Source organism: Oncorhynchus clarkii, chromosome 13, assembly GCF_045791955.1.
Source record: "Oncorhynchus clarkii lewisi isolate Uvic-CL-2024 chromosome 13, UVic_Ocla_1.0, whole genome shotgun sequence".
In the NCBI taxonomy this organism is placed as follows: domain Eukaryota; kingdom Metazoa; phylum Chordata; class Actinopteri; order Salmoniformes; family Salmonidae; genus Oncorhynchus; species Oncorhynchus clarkii.
In genome coordinates this window covers 30,747,646-30,766,128 of record NC_092159.1, presented here as the reverse complement: position 1 = coordinate 30,766,128, position 18,483 = coordinate 30,747,646, and the positions used below count along the sequence as shown (strand labels likewise).

Genomic DNA, 18,483 nt, shown 5'->3' with positions numbered 1-18,483 from the left:
CTCTCGTCCCCTTGGAACGAGCCCAAACAAAACTGACAAGGAAATGTGTTTTAATAAATTATTAGAATGTTACAGTCCTGAAACCATAGGTCTGATACCATGTGATTGTATGAAATTAATTTGAATCATTAGATTATTATAACACGTGTGTAAGTGTTAGACTCATTCAATGATTATATTATAATACTTTGTGTGGTTTTAGTCCGAATCAACGTTTGGGAACAATGTGTCAATCTATCTGTCTGAGCCAGATCCGGGGAGACCTTGGCTGGGACACTGAGAACTTCCCAGTCCCAGGTCTCTCCCTATCTTAGGGGAGGGTAGGAAGACATTATTCTCATGTACTCCCCTAGGCTCTATTGGCAGGCGGGTTTGATGGTTGGTGTGGAAGTATGTGTGTCGCTATAAATTGAAGGTCCTGTACTGTACACGTCAGAACGTTCCCATGAATACACATTTAACTTTGGTAGACTGTGTTAAACAAATCAATTTTATATTTTAAATTATTCAAAGTAGCCACCCTTTGCCTTGATGACAGCTTTGCACACTCTTTGTATTCTCTCAACCAGCTTCACCTGGAATGCTTTTCCAACAGTCTTGAAGGAGTTCCCACATATGCTGAGCACCTGTTGGCTGCTTTTCCTTCACTCTGCGGTACGATTCATCCCAAACCATCTCATAGGGCCTCTTTCCTTTTCTATCAGTATCTTACAAATCCTGATATAACAGACTAAGGGTAACTTAATTGAATTGGTAAATGAACAGGAGTATAGAATTCTCCTGACAAAAACTCATCTCCAATAAGTCAAAATAAATTGTGATCCGTGGCAACGCAATGGCTAAATGCAAAACTATTTGACTGCCAACCCCTGAGAAAATCTTTCAGGGTTCACTCGATAGGCATGTTGTTGGATCTGGGCCCTGTCCCTAATATCATGCTCTAGTACATTTGGGTTGGCACATCTGAGAATGAACCCTGATATTCTAAAAGCAGAGCAAAAATGTCAATATAATTGTACCCAAAATTGTCAGTTGGTTACATAAATAATTATGATTACTAAATGTTACATGAAATGTAAATATGAAATATTTGGTTGCATAGTCCTTTTTTCAAAGCATTTTTTAATTACATTTTGCTAGGTGGGATAGCCCAATGTCAACACACAATTTTAACATGTACAAATCAACAACCAATATGCAGAAACAGTTTGTGATATATTGAAAACCTAAACGTAAAATGGGCCATACTGTATACACAAACATCTGCCACAATAATCATAATCATATTACTTACTAACACAACTAAACAAAACACATGGAAACGGGATAACATTTTTACTTCACTGGTTAGAGGACAACCTGCAGAAGACAGTCAGCTGCATTTGGGCGTGATACATTTAAATGTAGGGGACGTTGAACAAAGGAACACAACACTTATTTGTCATCACTCATCGATATCATGCTAAAATCATTTGTGCGACAGAAGGGAAATGAGGTTGCACGTCCTGTTAAAACGAACAGCTCAAAAACCACACGGAATCGGGGAATAATGTGTACATCCCTGGTTAGAGGACAATTTGTAGAAAACAGCTAGCTACATTTTGAAGTGTTGCATTTTGATTCAAGTGGGTCACCAACGTGGTACGTTTAACACAACTCTTTTTTTGTTTGTCACTTTTTGTTAAATAACATAAATAGTAACTCTTTAAATTCAGAGCCTGGATTTTCCCCCTGACGCTAATATCCATATTATGTTGAAGCCAATAGAACAGAGGACAAACATTTCGGGTTCTACATTGTGACATCATTAAAATACTCCTACTACAATGTTAAAACATTCTACATTGTGACATTATTTGATATGATTTTTCAAATTCAACTCCTTCATGTATGTTTTGATGTTTGATCAGAGATCTTTTACCAGAGTATCTCTTCCCACATTGATCACAGCTATGAGATTTCTCTCCTGTGTGTGTTCTCTGGTGTTCTTTCAGGCTGTTTAGCTGAGTAAAACTCTTCCCACACTGACTACAGCTATAAGGTTTCTCTCCTGTGTGTACTCGCTGGTGTCTAGTCAGATGGCTAGATGTAGTACAACTCTTCCCACATTGATCACAGCTATGAGATTTCTCTCCTGTGTGTGTTCTCTGGTGTCTAGTCAGATGGCTAGATTTAGTAAAAATCTTCCCACATTGATCACAGCTATAAGATTTCTCTCCTGTGTGTACTCGCTGGTGATTTTTAAGTTCTGATGAAGATTTGCAACGTTTCCCACAGTCAGAGCAGCAGTGTGGTTTCTTTCCTGTGGGTCTCTGCTGGTGTTTCTTGAGGTGTCCTGATCTGGAGAGACTCTTCTCTGCCTCGTCAGCATCATGATGTTGTTGAGGCTCCCCAGAGGATCCACGATATTCACATCTCTCTCCTTTGTTAACGAAAATATCAGACAGATGGTTAAAGGCCCACAACAGCAGAAATCCACTGTTTATTTGAGATAAACGTTGATGCCCAGAGCATTGTCATGAAGTTGTACAATAATTGACATCTGTTAAATTATATGACAATTGTCTTGTTTTCACAGTAGTAAAATTGATGATTGTAGGCTAGAAATAAGTTATTTGTGTTGTTGAAACTCTAATCAGTGTGCCAGATGACTTTTGGTCTCCAATATAGGCCCCTTTCTGTGTTTACTAAAATTGCGGCAGGAGGGCAATGCACACACAATTTGGTTGCAGAATCTCCTCCATGCTAATGAGGAAACCACTAATTATGGATGTAGAAACTCCTCCCCGCTAATGAGGAAACCACTAGTTATGGATGTAGTATATCTGCCTGGAGCCAAAATGGTGAGCGAAGATTTTAGTTTTCCACAATGTATTCTGAATATTATAGCGCAAGATCAGGAGTGCTACTCAAGGAAACTCACATTAAGCTCTGTGTCTATTCACTAATTCACCACCGTGGGGGAAAACTCAGGGGAGTTCTCATAGGCTGACAGCAAAAATAGCTTGAGTGCAACACGCATAACTTTTGGATTATAATTGTAAGGCTCGTTTGAATCTCTCCTGCTTAATGTAATGTTTTTGTTTTTGTCTCAAATAAACTGCTTTATACGAAAAAAACACTTCAACCAGTAAAATGCTCTTTGGCTTTTTCATCAGCCTGACAATGAGGGTTTGTTCACTAATTGTTTACAAATTGGCCCATAACTTCAGCTAACAACAACATAGACCTACTGTGGGACCCATAACTTCACCTAACAATCAATATACCCATGTCGTGATGTTTGTCATTTGACTGGCATTCAGAAAATGATTTCCTGGATCAGCTGATGATAGTTGAACATGTGACTGTAACTAAACAGCTACAGTTTTAAGTATTATGTGTAATTATTGAAGAACCGCATTAATGACAGCATCAATTGGGGTGTTGTCAATAAAGTTAAGGTGACTCTCGGCTAGAACCATTGGATTTAGCAAACTCTGAAATTATTTAGGATTTCTGTGCCCATGAAAACTGTTTTCCCAGCGTAATATAAGGAGACACTAAATGTTACGTAGGTAGAGTGCATTTCAGAGATCTGAATATGAAAAACTGTCTTAACAGGACAATAACCTAAACCACAAGGCCAAATCTAAACTGGAGGAGCTTACCAAGATGACATTGAATGTTCCTGAGTGGCCTAGTTACAGTTTGGACTTAAATCGTCTTGAAAGTCAATGGCAAGACTTGAAATTGGCTTTCTTGCAATGATCAACAACCAACTTGACAGAACAGGAAGGATTTTTAAAAGAATAATTCATGTTCACATTAGGATCAGTCACCTATTGGATGACATCACGACATCCCATCAAGCCAACTCCTTGAAAGCCTTACTATGTATGACATCATGCACTCCTTCCAGTTTGCAATAATTGTTGTCAAAAAAAAAAACTATTTTGCTCAAAACATTCATTTGTTTCCCTTTAGTGTGTTTATACTTTATTGTATTTCTATATCAATTTCGACATGAAAAGTATTTTTTTTAAATCACTAGAGGACGCCATGAACAATTCCTACAGTACAAAAACATATTCAAGTGTAGAATGTAAAATCACACATTAGTTCAACAACTGAAGAGTTTGTGTTCCCCTGTTTTTTAAGATAGTACTCACTGTATTTACTGGTGTTAATCAGATCAATGTCCCTGTTTTATAAGGTAGTACTCACTGTATTTACTGGTGTTAATAAGTTCTCCAGTCTTCTCTTCTTCGTCCTCCTCTAATGTGACAGTAATCTCCCCCTCTTCATCCTTCATTCCAAAAACGTCTTCATCTTCTTTCACTTCATCCTCCACTCCAAAAACTGCATCTTCCTCCTCTTCTTTCACAGTAACATCCTCATCCTCTTTCACTCTGAACGCGTCTTTCACCTTAACACCCTCACCCTCTTCTTGTTTGTGTATTGTAACAGCCTCCTCTTCCGCCTCCTCTTTCACGAGAGCTTCTTTCTCCGTCCAGCAGACCACCTCTTCTTTATCAGGAGGAGAGTAGCTTGGTGAACTCATGTTCGGGGATAATGGCTAGTTAGCATTAGCCAGCTAGTTGACTTACAACGTAAATATTAAATTAAATGGGGTATCTAGTTGTTTCCACATGAGTATTTTTCAATCATAGAGGCAATTAAACCACGAAATTGTCAAAAGATCTTGAATGTTCCGACTGTTGGCTAGCGAGCTACCGAGGTGGCTGCAGTTGTTGAAGAAGCGTTCCGTCCACTAGATTATGCGTCACACTAGAAACATCGCCTGAAAGACACATATTGCCATCTGCTGTCTGGAGGGAAAACTTTTTTATTCCTTCATTGAATTATAATATTATTAAGCAGTTTAGGGAAATGTTTTTTTCCTCTCTATTAAATATGAATATTATATCAACACGTACAAAGAGCAACAAGTGTTGTTTGATTAGTTCAGATTTTTTATGAGAATTTAAAACAAACTCTACATCTACTCCACATCTGTATTTCTGATTCAGTCATAACTAGATATCAAAATAAGCACCTAGTTATTGATACACAAAGAGCTGTCAAAGGACACCAGAAACAAAATTGTAGACCTGCACCAGGCTGGGAAAACTGAATCTGCAATAGGTAAGCAGCTTGGTTTGAAGAAATCAACTGTGGGAGCAATTATTAGGAAATGGAAGACATACAAGACCAACGATAATCTCCCTCGACCTGGGGCTCCACGCAAGATCTCACCCCGTGGGGTAAAAATGATCACAAGAACGGTGAGCAAAAATCCCAGAACCACACGGTGGGACCTAGTGAATGACCTGTAGAGAGCTGGGACCAAAGTAACAAAGCATACCATCAGTAACACACTACGCCGTCAGGGACTCAAATCCTGCAGTGCCAGACGTGTCCCCCTGCTTAAGCCAGTACATGTCCAGGCCCGTCTGAAGTTTGCTAGAGAGCATTTGGATGATCCAGAAGAAGATTGGGAGAATGTCATATGGTCAGATGAAACCAAAATATAACTTTTTGGTAAAAACTCAACTCGTCGTGTTTGGAGGACAAAGAATGCCGAGTTGCATCCAAAGAACACCATACCTACTGTGAAGCATGGGGGTGGAAACATCATGCTTTGGGGCTGTTTTTCTGCAAAGGGACCAGGACGACTGATCCATGTAAAGGAAAGAATGAATGGGGCCATGTATAGTGAGATTTTAAGTGAAAACTTCCATCAGCAAGGGCATTGAAGATGAAACGTGGCTGGATCTTTCAGCATGACAATGATCCCAAACACACCGCCCGGGCAACGAAGGAGTGGCTTCGTAAGAAGCATTTCAAGGTCCTGGAGTGGCCTAGCCAGTCTCCAGATCTCAACCCCATAGAAAATCTTTGGAGGTGAGTTGAAAGTCCATGTTGCCCAGCAACAGCCCCAAAACATCACTGCTCTAGAGGAGATCTGCATGGAGGAATGGGCCAAAATACCAGCAACAGTGTGTGAAAACCTTGTGAAGACTTACAGAAAACGTTTGACCTCTGTCATTGCCAACAAAGGGTATATAACCAAGTATTGAGATAAACTTTTGTTATTGACCAAATACTTATTTTCCACCATAATTTGCAAATAAATTCATTCAAAATCTTACAATGTGATTTTCTGGATTTTTTCCCCTCATTTTGTCTGTCATAGTTGAAGTGTACCTATGATGAAAATTACAGGCCTCTCATCTTTTTAAGTGGGAGAACTTGCACAATTGGTGGCTGACTAAATACTTTTTTGTCCGACTGTATGTACTGTATTCTATTCTATTCTACTGTATCTTAGTCTATGCTGCTCTGGCATCGCTCGGCCAAAGATTTATATATTCTTAATTCCATTCCTTTAGATTGTGTGTATTGTTAAATATTACTTGTTAGATATTACTGGACTGTTGGAGCTAGAAACACAAGCATTTTGCTACACCCACAATAACATCTGCTAAACAAGTGTATGTGACAAATAAAATGTGATTTGATGTATATAGGTCTGGTGTTGGTCATTCTACACCCTGTGGATCTCCTGCATGTATTTTCTGATGTTTAATCAGACCACTTGAATGAGAGTATCTCTGGTCACACTGATCACAGCTATAAGGGCTCTCTCCTGTGTGTTCTCTGGTGTTGTGTCAGGTTTCTTAGGGAAGCAAAGTCAGAGCAGAGCAGTGTCTCCTGTGTGTGCTCTCTGGTGATAAAACTCTTCCCACACTGATTACAGCTATACGATTTCTATCATGTGTGTGTTCTCTGGTGTCTATTCAGGCTGTTTGACTGAGTAAAACTCTTCCCACACTGATTACAGCTATAAGGTTTCTCTCCTGTGTGTGTTCTCTGGTGTCCTTTAAGGTGTTCTATCCGAGAAAAGCTTTTCCCACATTGCTCACAGCTATATGGCTGCTCTCCTGTGTGTGTTCTCTGGTGTGATACCAGGTTGCTTGACTGAGTAAAACTCTTGCCACATTGCTCACAGCTATATGGCTGCTCTCCTGTGTGTGTTCTCTGGTGTGATAGCAGGTTGCGTGACTGAGTAAAACTCTTGCCACACTGGTCACAGATATAAGGCTTCTCTCCTGTGTGTGTTCTCTGGTGCTCTTTAAGGCGTTCTCCCCGAGAAAAGTTTTTCCCACATTGCTCACAGCTATATGGCTGCTCTCCTGTGTGTATTCTCTGGTGTGATACCAGGTTGCTTGACTGAGTAAAACTCTTGCCACACTGATCACAGCTGTATGGCTGCTCTCCTGTGTGTGTTCTCTGGTGTGATACCAGGTTGCTTGCCTGAGTAAAACTCTTGCCACACTGTTCACAGCTGTAAGGCTTATCTCTTGTGTGTGTTCTCTGGTGTGTTTTCAGATTACTTGAATGAGTAAAACTCTTCCCACATTGATCACAGCTATAAGGCTTCTCTCCTGTGTGTACTCGCTGGTGATTTTTAAGTTCTGATGAAGATTTGAAACGTTTCCCACAGTCAGAGCAGCAATGTGGTTTCTTTCCTGTGTGTCTCTGCTGGTGTTTCTTGAGGTGTTCTGATCTGGAGAGACTCTTCTCTGCCTCTTCAGCATCATGATGTTGTTGAGACTCCCCAGAGGATCCACGATGGTCACATCTCCCTCCTGTGTGAAAGTCAGATAGTCAATGTAGTGAATGTTTTTACAAACTTTGACAAATATTTTCTAAGTCCTGTTGGTCCACCAGCCAGTGTAGCAGGCAGATGAAAGAAAATACACGCCACTGATTTTCTACCAAATATTTTTTTGCAATGACAGACTACACCAATAATCACAACAACAAGAAATGAATGAGCAGCTTGGCAATGTTTGTAAAACAAGAAATTTAAGCATGAAGTAATGTGGTATATTGCTCCATGTAATCACATTTTTGTGACAAGAGTCTTTTAACCAATGTGTTAAAATAATTAATTTAAATACAATAGTAATGATGAATAGTTGTACAAGTGAACATCAAGAATCACCAAAGTGCCTCCATATCACAACACACCACACTGTCCTGCCAGATAAACTGCTGACTTATTATTATAGTTCAGGGCTCTACGCTGACATGTGTTCCTAAGTGTATATACTGAACAAAAAAATAAATGCAACATGGAAAGTGTTGGTCCCATGTTTCATGCGGGGTCATCTGAGGAGGGGGTGCTGAGGAGTATTTCTGTCTGTAATAAAGCCTTTTTGTGTGGAAAACTCATTCTGATTGGCTGGGCCTTGCACCCCAGTGAGTGGCCTATGGCAGCACACCTGCCCAGTCGTGAAATCCATAGATTAGGGCCTAATGAATTTATTTCAATTGACTTCTATGAACTGTAAGTCAGTAAAATCTTTGAAATTGTTGCGTTTATATATTTGTTGAGAAGTTAGGAGCTGGGCAATTCCAGAGTAACGAAATTACACCAGACTCAGACTCACCAGATTTTTCATTTTAAAATGTATGCAAAACAAAAACCACAGCTGCTTTAAAACCACGATTGTATTCATCAGTTCAACAACTGCAGCGTTTGTGCCCCCGTAATTTAATATTAGTATTTACTGGTGTTAATCTGACCTTCTGTCTCCTCCTCTCCTTCCTCTTTCACTTCAAGAATTGCATCCTCCTCTTTCCCTTCTTCTTTCACTGAAACGTCTTTCTATTCTTCTTTCACTGTAACAGCATCACCCTCTACTTCTTGTTTTTTTACTGTGACATCCTCTTCCTTCTCCTCTTTCACAACAATGTTCAGCCCCAGAGCTTCTATCTCCGTCCAGCAGACCTCCTCTTCTTTAACAGGAGGAGAGTAGTTTAGGGAGCTCATGGTCGGGGTTGTTAGCTAGCTAGATATCATTAGCGACTAGCCTAGTGCTAGGCAAATTGTAGACATCTGCCTGACTAACAACGTAAATATGAAAATAAATGGGGCAACTAACTATAAAACAGAAGTATGTTTAAAACACATGAGCAAATATGCACTGAAACAGTCTAAAAAGCTTGAACGTTTAGGCCATGTCGCCTAGCAAGCTACTGAAGTGACTGACTCGCTGTTGTTGTTGTTGTTGAAGGGTCCCGTCCACTAGATTATACATCACACTGGCAGCATTGTTATCAGCTGACTGGAGTGGGTAACGCAGTATAAGTAAATGTTTATTTTATTTCCTGACAAAAAAAGGGTATTTTTAAAATGTGTCATTAAATAATAATATTATATTGATATGTCGAAATGAAAGCATGTGTTGATTGATTAGTGAAGATTTGTAATGAATGAAAATTTTAACTTTACATCTAACGCTGCATTTAAGGCAATTTAAGGCAGTCATATTCATTCAGTCAAACAAACGCTCTGCAGCCTAGTTTAACAGTGATCTACGTTCTATGAAAGCTGCTGGGAGAAAGCTTTGTTTTCCTTGAGCTATTCTCCAGTTAACTGATGCAGTTAGGACCTGGTATATCAACAGACTGCATACAAAGAGGCACTGAACACTGCACACAAGTTATACTTTACCAATCTCATTGCAAATGGTGACGGGAACCCAATATTTATATTTTCTGTAGTAAAGAAATTAGTTCAACCACTCGCTAACTCCTCCTTTACCCACTCTATTGAATAAAGTACTATTTTTCAAATCCTAAAATCCAAAATAAAGAGCATTTACTTCACTGTACAATCTACCCCTTTATTCAGACCTGCCCCCCTGCTTCATACTGAGCCTCCCAGCTGCAGTTTCACCACATTCTCATTGACAACCCCAACATCTGTCTCTGAAATGGTCCATAATATGAGGTCAACTACCTGCCCCTTGGACCCTGTTCCCACAGGACTCATACAATCATAAATCACTTTCTTAATTCAGGCACTGTGCCTAATTCCCTTAAAACTGCCTCCATCAAACCAACCTTGAGAAAATGTGCATGAAGCCTTCTAGTCTGGCTAGATTACTACAGAACTACCTCTCTACCAACAATCTGCATGAACCCTACCAGTCTGGCTGTATACCACTACAGAACTACCCCTCTACCAACAATCTGCATGAACCCTTCCAGTCTGGCTTTATACAACTACAGAACTACCTCTCAACTACAGGCAGCTGGTTGAACCTTAATTGGGGAGCCACCGTGCTTCTACATCTGCATTGCTGTTTGGGGTTTTAGGCTGAGATTCTATATATCACTTTGTGACATCAGCTGATGTAAAAAGGGCTTTATAAAAATAGATTTGATAACCAGGTGTGGAGACCATCATAGTATAATAGTGGTATTAGTAGTGTAGCTAGTACAATAACAAGGTGTGGAGACCATAGTATAGTAGTGGTACTAGTAGTGGAGCTAGTACAATAACAAGGTGGAGACCATCATAGTATAGTAGTGGTACTAGTAGTGGAGCTAGTACAATAAGATGTGGAGACCATCATAGTATAGTAGTGGTACTAGTAGTGGAGCTAGTACAATAAGATGTGGAGACCATCATAGTATAGTAGTGGTACTAGTACAATAACAAGGTGGAGACCATCATAGTATAGTAGTGGTACTAGTACAATAACAAGGTGTGGAGACCATCATAGTATAGTAGTGGAGCTAGTACAATAACAAGGTGTGGAGACCATCATAGTATAGTAGTGGAGCTAGTACAATAAGATGTGGAGACCATCATAGTATAGTAGTGGAGCTAGTACAATAACAAGGTGTGGAGACCATCATAGTATAGTAGTGGTACTAGTACAATAGCAAGGTGGAGACCATCATAGTAAAGTAGTGGTACTAGACCACCATCAATTTCAACTGACTTGAGAAGAAATAGGGAATTATATCTAAGTGCAAGGGTGCCAATATATTTGGCTGCAGCTGTATCCAAACAAAGTAATTTAGCAATATCCAAATCATATATCAAATCAAATTCAAGGTTGGAGTGAAGAGTAGCAAAATTCAATTAATCTATATAATAACTTAATAGACTAGAGTCCTGTCCAGGGGAAGTACTTGTACATCAAGCTGCCTCACACTACAGAAACAGCTACAAGCCAAGGCTACTTCCTTCCTTATATAATAATTTACATTTAACAATATCCAAATCATATTATGAATTACATGAGAGGGTTTATACTTGTATACAATCAATCAAAATCCAAATGTTTAAATTTTTAATTTGATTTTAGACACGATCAAGGTGAATAAACAACAGAAACAGGCCTGTTGTTTTGGTCAGATTTTCATGTCTGATTTAATTTAAACAATATGATTTAATGTGACAAACAAAAACACAAATTCCCAGTCAAAAACACAAGTCAGAACACAGTCTCTCTATTCTCACATGTGATGTCAGGTCCTCTGACTGGGAAAATGTCTTTCCACACTGAGAGCAGTGGTATGTCTTCTCCTTCTGTGTATGTATTCTTTCATGCTTATTCAGATGCCTTAACCGGTTAAATCTCTTTCCACACTGGGAGCAGTGGTATGTATGTCTTATCCCCTCCTGAGTGTGTCCTGTCATGCCTAGTCAGGCGCATTGACTTGGTAAAACTCTTTCCACACAAGGAGCATTGGTAGAGCTTTTCTTGTGTGTGTCCCCTCTCATGCTTTTTCAGACTCGTTAACCACCTAAAACTATTTTCACACTGGGAACAGTGGAAGGGCTTTTCTCCTGTATGTATTATCTCATGTGCTTTCAGATGTAGTAATCGGGTAAAACTATTTCCACAGTAGGAGCAGTGGTGTCATCTCGCTGGTTTGGGCATTTCTATGTCTGGTTCCTCTGAAGGACTCTTTTTGCTGTCAGAGTGAGAGTCTGGTCTCTCTCCTGCCAAAGACAGAGTAATTTGTCTAAAGAGAGACCTGAATGAAATCTCCACATGATAAAACTGTCTTCTTATGAGGTTTAATCCAGACTAGATCCCTCAATAACCCAAGGTCAGTCTTCACAACATTACATCATTAATAATAAACTTGGTGACGGTGAAATTTAAAAACAAAGGATGTAGAGCTCCAAATCTAATTTCTCAGGGAATGTCATGTTTATTGACTGAACAGAGCTCTGTAATAATATATAATGTAATGTTTATAGGCTGAGCAGAGCTCTATAATAATAGATCATGTCATGTTTCAGGCTGAGCAGAGCTCTATAATAATAGATCATGTCATGTTTACAGGCTGAGCAGAGCTCTATAATAATAGATAATGTCATGTTTCAGGCTGAGCAGAGCTCTATAATAATATATAATGTAATGTTTATAGGCTGAGCAGAGCTCTATAATAATAGATAATGTCATGTTTACAGGCTGAGCAGAGCTCTATAATAATATATATTGTCATGTTTATAGGCTGAGCAGAGCTCTATAATAATAGATAATGTCATGTTTATTGGCTGAGCAGAGCTCTATAATAATAGATCATGTCATGTTTACAGGCTGAGCAGAGCTCTATATAATAACATATATTACTATTTCAGTCAATGTTATAGGCTGCATTTGATCCAATGTTAATAACGTTTTGTTGGTGGCCCACTTCATCTCTAAAGTTATAATTACTATCTTTTCTAAATGATCATTCTTTAGTTCAGCCTTTCCTTGAAATGGCTATTTTGGCCATGTTTTTTGTCGACTAACAAACGTTTGCTAATATGTTCAGTCTCCCCAAAGCGCTTGTCCTTTTGCTAATATGTTCAGTCTCCCCAAAACACTTGTCCATTTCATGTCAATAATGCTTCTTATTTTCTGTGTTTCTCCAACATTATTTAGAAATCTGCTTTTTGTGGGTATACACACGCCATGCAAGGTCTACAATTGACACACGTCAAACGTTTCGTTTATAACTTGTTTGCCACAATTAAGTTGTGATTTTGTGGTGGGTGGGGGGGACTCTCTACACGTGTCACAGTTAAGCAATAAGGCCCGAGAAAGTGTGGTATATGGCCAATATAGCATGGTTAAAGACTGTTCTTATGCACAACAACGCAGAGTGCCTGGATACAGCCCTTAGCTGTGGTATATTGGCCATATATCACAAACCCGAGGTGGCTTATTGCAATTATAAACTGGTTACCAGTGTAATTAGAAAGGTAAAAATACATGTTGTCATACCCATGGTATCCGGCCTGACATACCACAGCTGTCAGCCAATCAGCATTCAGGGCTTTATCACCTATTTTAAAATGTAGCTTTAACATTATATTATAACATAAATTCCTATAGTAGAGAACAACATTTTCAAGTATATCATTTCAGTAGCACGCTGCTTTAAAACCACACATTCGGTCAAAACTTTGGAGAGTTAGAGCCCGTTTTAAAGACAGTACTTACGGGTGGTAATCAGATCTCCTGACTCCTCTGTCAATATTCTCTCTTTCTCCTCATTCACTTCAAAAACTGCATTCTCTTCTTTCTCTGCCTCCTCTACTTTTACTGTAACATCCTCCTCTTTCACTCTGAAGGCATCTTCCTCTTCTTTCACTGAAACATCTTTCTCTTCTTTCACTGTAACAACCTCACCCTCTTGTTTTACTGTGACATCCACTTCTTCCTCCTCCTCTTTCACAAGAGCTTCTTTCTCCGCCCAGCAGACCTCCTCTTCTTTAACAGGAGGGGAGTAGTTAATGGAGCTCATGGTCGGGGATGTTAGCTAGCTAGCTGTCATTAGCAACTAGGCTAGTGCTAACTTAACGAGCCAACTACTATAGTTGACTAATACAAAATAACGTAATATTAAATTGAATAGGTTAACAAGTAGATACGACAGAAGTGTGTCTAAAACACAATAGCTAATATACACCGAAAGCGTAAGAGCTTTAATCGTTCGGCTATGTTGGCTAGCAAGCTACCGAGGTGGTTGACGAGCTGTTTATGAAGAACCGTCCACTAGATTATACGTCACGCTGGCAGCGTCGCCTGAAAGACGCACATCGCCGTCTGCTGACTGGAGGGGAAACGCAGTTGAGGATCATATTTTATTTTCAGACAAAGATTATTTTAAATGGATTTAATTAAATAATACTATTATATTGAGACATACAAAGACAGGAATGTGTTGATTGATTAGTGCGAATAAAAAATGTTTACTACAGCACATTTAAAGCAGTTTCATTCAGTCATACTAAATCTAAATAAGTAGCTGGCTACTGTCAGTCTTTTCTGCTCCTACATGGGGTAACAATACCTCATGTAGATGTATTTAATGAACAGACTAGGTCTGGTGTGGGGCTTTAAGGCCATACTGCTAGTGTGATGTAAAATCTAGTGGACGGAGGCTTCTTTCAACAGCAGCAACAGTTAGTCAGCCACCTCGGTAGCTTGCTAGACAAAATAGCCAAACCAATAAAGCTCTTTAGACGCTTTAGTGTATATTGGCCACTGTGTTTTAACCCCTCTTCTGTCGTCTAATTAGTTATCCGATTTAATTTCATATTTACGGTGTTGTTGTTATTAGTGATTAAGTTAGCATTAGCCTAGCTAACATCCCCGACCATGAGCTCACTAAACTACTCTCCTCCTGCTAAAGAAGAGGAGGTCTGCTGGACGGAGAAAGAGGGTCTGTGGCTGAACGTTGTCGAGGAAGAGGATGTCAAAATACAAAAACAAGTAGAGGGTGAGGATGTTACAGTGAAAGAAGAAGAGAAAGATGTTACAGTGAAAGAAGAGGAAGACCCGTTCAGAGTGAAAGAGGAGGAGGATGTTAGCAGCAGGTAACTTGGTCACGGAAATCAGAAAAGCAATCAAATGAAATCGTTTGCCTTTGATGAGCTGATGTTTTCACTCAAGAGACTCCCAGTTAGATAGCAAATGTTCCTTTTTTCCCAAAATATTATTTTTGTAGGCGAAATAGCTCCGTTTGTTCTTCACGTTTGGCTGAGAAATCGCCCGGAAATTGCAGTCACGAAAACAGTGGAAAATATTCCAAATTTGCTCCATAATATCGACAGAAACATGGAAAACATTGTTTATAATCAATCCTCAAGGTGTTTTTCAAATATCTATTCGATAATATATCCATCGGGACTATTCGTTTTTCAGTAGGACCGATTGGAGTAATGGCTACCTCTGTATTTTACACGAGAGTCATCCTGGGAGCCATCAGGTGACCACTTATTCTTTAACATAAATGCGTAAAACTACGTCACAATGCTGTAGACACTTTCAGGAATACGGAGAAAGAGTAATCGGATTGATAGCCCATTCACTGCTCAATAGGGACGCATTGGAACGCAGCGCTTTCAAAACATGAGGCTCTTCCGGATTGGATTTTTCTCAGGCTTTCGCCTGCAACATCAGTTCTGTTATACTCACAGACAATATTTTCACAGTTTTGGACATTTTAGAGTGTTTTCTATCCTAAGCTGTCAATTATATGCATATTCTAGCATCTTGTCCTGACGAAATATCCCGTTCACTACGGGAACGTTTTTTTTCCAAAAATGAAAGTACTGCCCCCTAGTCACAAAAGGTTAACACAGTGTCCAAAGAAGGGCTAGATGTATACAGAATGGTGTCGTCTGCGTAGAGGGTGCCCATGGTTACGGATTTAGGGTTGTACCTGGCAGGTCCCTTAATAATTTGTGTGAGATTGAGGACATCTATCTTAGATTGTAGGACGGCCGGGGTGTTAAGCATATCTCAGTTTAGGTCACCTAACAGTACTAACTCTGAAGATAGATGGGGGGCAATCAATTCACGTATGTTTTCCAGGGCACAGATTGGGGCTGAAGGGGGTCAATGGTGAGAGACGTGTTTCTGGAAAGGTAGATTTTTAACAATAGAAGCTCGAATTGTTTGGGTACAGACCTGGATAGTATGACAGAACTCTGCAGGCTATCTCTGCAGTAGATTGCAACTCCGCCCCCTTTGGCAGTTCTATCTTGTCGGAAGATGTTGTAGTTGGAGATGGAAATTTCAGGAATTTTGGTGGCCTTCCTAATTAATGATTCAGACACGACTAGGACATCAGGGTTGGTGGAGTGTGCTAAAGCCGTGAATTAAACAAAAATAGAGGAGTCTTAAAAACATAGGCACAAACTCTGCAGTTGATGAACTAATGTGTTGTGTTAAAGGGGCAATCTGCAATAGCTACATCCATATTTAGACATTTTAAATGTGTTTATTTATAGCCATTGATTCTTGAAGAATATAACACATGCCTCATGAGCTTAGTTCAACTGTTGTACCCCATCAGAACCCACAATAATATTTTTTTCACTCCTATGTTTAGAAACAATGTAACCCACCACTGTAGCCTCAACATGGTTAAAACTATAATGTTGATATCATGGATGGTCAGTCCTTGCATCCATAGCTCTGTCTATTAATTTGAGAGTGTAATGGATAACCTTCTCTTCGTCTGAGGAGGAGTAAGGATCGGACCAAAGTGCAGCGTGGTAAGTGTTCATGCTGATTTTTAATTCAAACTCAGAACACTAAACAAAAAATAACAATGTGAATTTACAAAACCGAAACAGTACCGTGTGGCCAAAACACTCACACGGAAACAAACACCCACAAACCAAGAGTGAAACCCAGGCTACCTAAGTATGATTCTCAATCAGAGACAACTAACAACACCTGCCTCTGATTGAGAACCATACGAGGCCGAACACAAAAACCAACATAGAAAAACAAACATAGACTGCCCACCCCAACTCACGCCCTGACGATACTAAAATAAAGAATAAAATAACTGAACTATGGTCAGAACATGACAGTATCCCCCCCAAAGGTGCGCACTCCGGCCGCAAAACCTGAACCTATACGGGAGGGTCTGGGTGGGCGTCTGTCCGCGGTGGCGGCTCTGGCGTGGGACGTGGAGCCCACTTCAACCGCCCCCGTGGCCTCTTACGAGCGGCGACCCTCGCCGCCGACCTCCGACTGGGGACCCTAGCCATGGGTACCGAATGGACGGGAGATTTCGGCAGCGCCGGACAGGCGGGAGACTCCGGCAGCGCCAGACAGGCGGCAGACTCCGGCAGCGCCGAACAGGCGGGAGACTCCGGCAGCGCCGAACAGGCGGGAGACTCCGGCAGCGCCGGATAGTCGGGGGACTCCGGCAGCGCCGGACAGGCGGCAGACTCCGGCAGCGCCGAACAGGCGGGAGACTCCGACAGTGCCGGATAGGTGGGGGACTCCGGCGACTCCTGGCTGGCTGATGGCTCCTGGCTGGCTGACGGCTCCGGCGACTCCTGGCTGGCTGACAGCTCCGGCGACTCCTGGCTGACTGGCGGCTCTGGCGGCTGACTGGCGGCTCTGGCGGGTCCTGGCTGACTGGCGGCTCTGGCGGCTCCTGGCTGACTGGCGGCTCCTGGTTGACTGGCGGCTCTGGCGGCTCAGGATAAGACTGGCGGCTCTGGCGGCTCAGGACAGACGGGAGACTCTGGCGGCTCAGGACAGACGGGAGACTCTGGCGGCTCAGGACAGACGGGAGACTCTGGCGGCTCAGGACAGACGGGAGACTCTGGCGGCTCAGGACAGACGGGAGACTCTGGCGGCCCAGGACAGACGGGAGATTCTGGCGGCCCAGGACAGACGGGAGACTCTGGCGGCTCAGGACAGACGGGAGACTCAGCTTTCGCTGCCTCCAGCTCTGCTTCAGGGTGGCGATATTCCCCTGCTTGTGCCCAGGGTCCCTTGCCATCCAAAATCTCCTCCCAAGTCCAGGAGTCTTGTGTTTTCGGCCGCTGCTGCTGCTGCCCGTTACCACGCTGCTTGGTCCTCTTGTGGTGGGTGTTTCTGTAACGGATTTCCTCCTCTTCGTCTGAGGAGGAGTAAGGATCGGACCAAAGTGCAGCGTGGTAAGTGTTCATGCTGATTTTTAATTCAAACTCAGAACACTAAACAGAAAATAACAACATGAATTTACAAAACCGAAACAGTATCGTGTGGCCAAAACACTCACACGGAAACAAACACCCACAAACCAAAAGTGAAACCCAGGCTACCTAAGTATGATTCTCAATCAGAGACAACTAACGACACCTGCCTCTGATTGAGAACCATACTAGGCCGAACACAAAAACCAACATAGAAAAACAAACATAGACTGCCCACCACAACTCATGCCCTGACCATACTAAAACAAAGAATAAAATAACAGAACTATTGTCAGAACGTGACAGAGAGTAGTTACATTTCTCCAGCCCCATCATCTTATTACCAAAACAGTGGTGGAATTACAGCTTTGTTATTGCTTCAACTGCAGATTTTTCTGGGGAACTGTTGCCGTTCTCAAATTCATAGAGAAAGCTATTGTAGCAACCGTAACCCAAAATCTAGCAACCTCGTCAAGAGGTTCAGACATCTTGGCGTAACAGTTATAAGGTGTTGGCTTGACAGTCGCTGGACCCAGGTTTGAGTTCAGCTCAGGGCTACCCCCTGAATTCACTACACTATGAATACAACGACTGGCCATCCATGATGCCATAATGGTAGTTTAACCAGGTTTCGAGGCTATACAGTGGAGTTATGCAATGTTTTGGTTATGTTTTGGTTTCTGATGGGGTAAGACAGT

The 18,483-nt window shown here is 41.2% G+C and overlaps 2 protein-coding genes across 3 annotated transcripts; both read right to left on the bottom strand.

Annotated features, from left to right (window-relative positions):
* Nucleotides 1-1,094: 1,094 nt before the first annotated feature.
* LOC139364498 (zinc finger protein 3-like) lies at nucleotides 1,095-4,704 on the bottom strand. Of its 2 annotated transcripts, none has more exons than XM_071101284.1 (2): nucleotides 4,207-4,704; nucleotides 1,095-2,422 (listed from the first exon to the last, which is right to left on the bottom strand). In XM_071101284.1, exons 1-2 carry the CDS (start codon nucleotides 4,541-4,543, stop codon nucleotides 1,830-1,832), a joined length of 930 nt encoding a protein of 309 aa, XP_070957385.1. In that variant the 5' UTR covers nucleotides 4,544-4,704; the 3' UTR covers nucleotides 1,095-1,829. The 2 variants fall into 2 exon arrangements, with proteins under 2 accessions (XP_070957385.1, XP_070957387.1); XM_071101286.1 differs by having other exon boundaries at nucleotides 4,216-4,704.
* Nucleotides 4,705-4,937: 233 nt separating this feature from the next.
* Nucleotides 4,938-13,835, bottom strand: LOC139364485 (zinc finger protein 180-like). Its single transcript, XM_071101273.1, has 2 exons — nucleotides 13,296-13,835; nucleotides 4,938-7,634 (listed from the first exon to the last, which is right to left on the bottom strand). Exons 1-2 carry the CDS (start codon nucleotides 13,597-13,599, stop codon nucleotides 6,757-6,759), a joined length of 1,182 nt encoding a protein of 393 aa, XP_070957374.1. The 5' UTR covers nucleotides 13,600-13,835; the 3' UTR covers nucleotides 4,938-6,756.
* Between the last annotated feature and the right edge of the window lie 4,648 nt (nucleotides 13,836-18,483).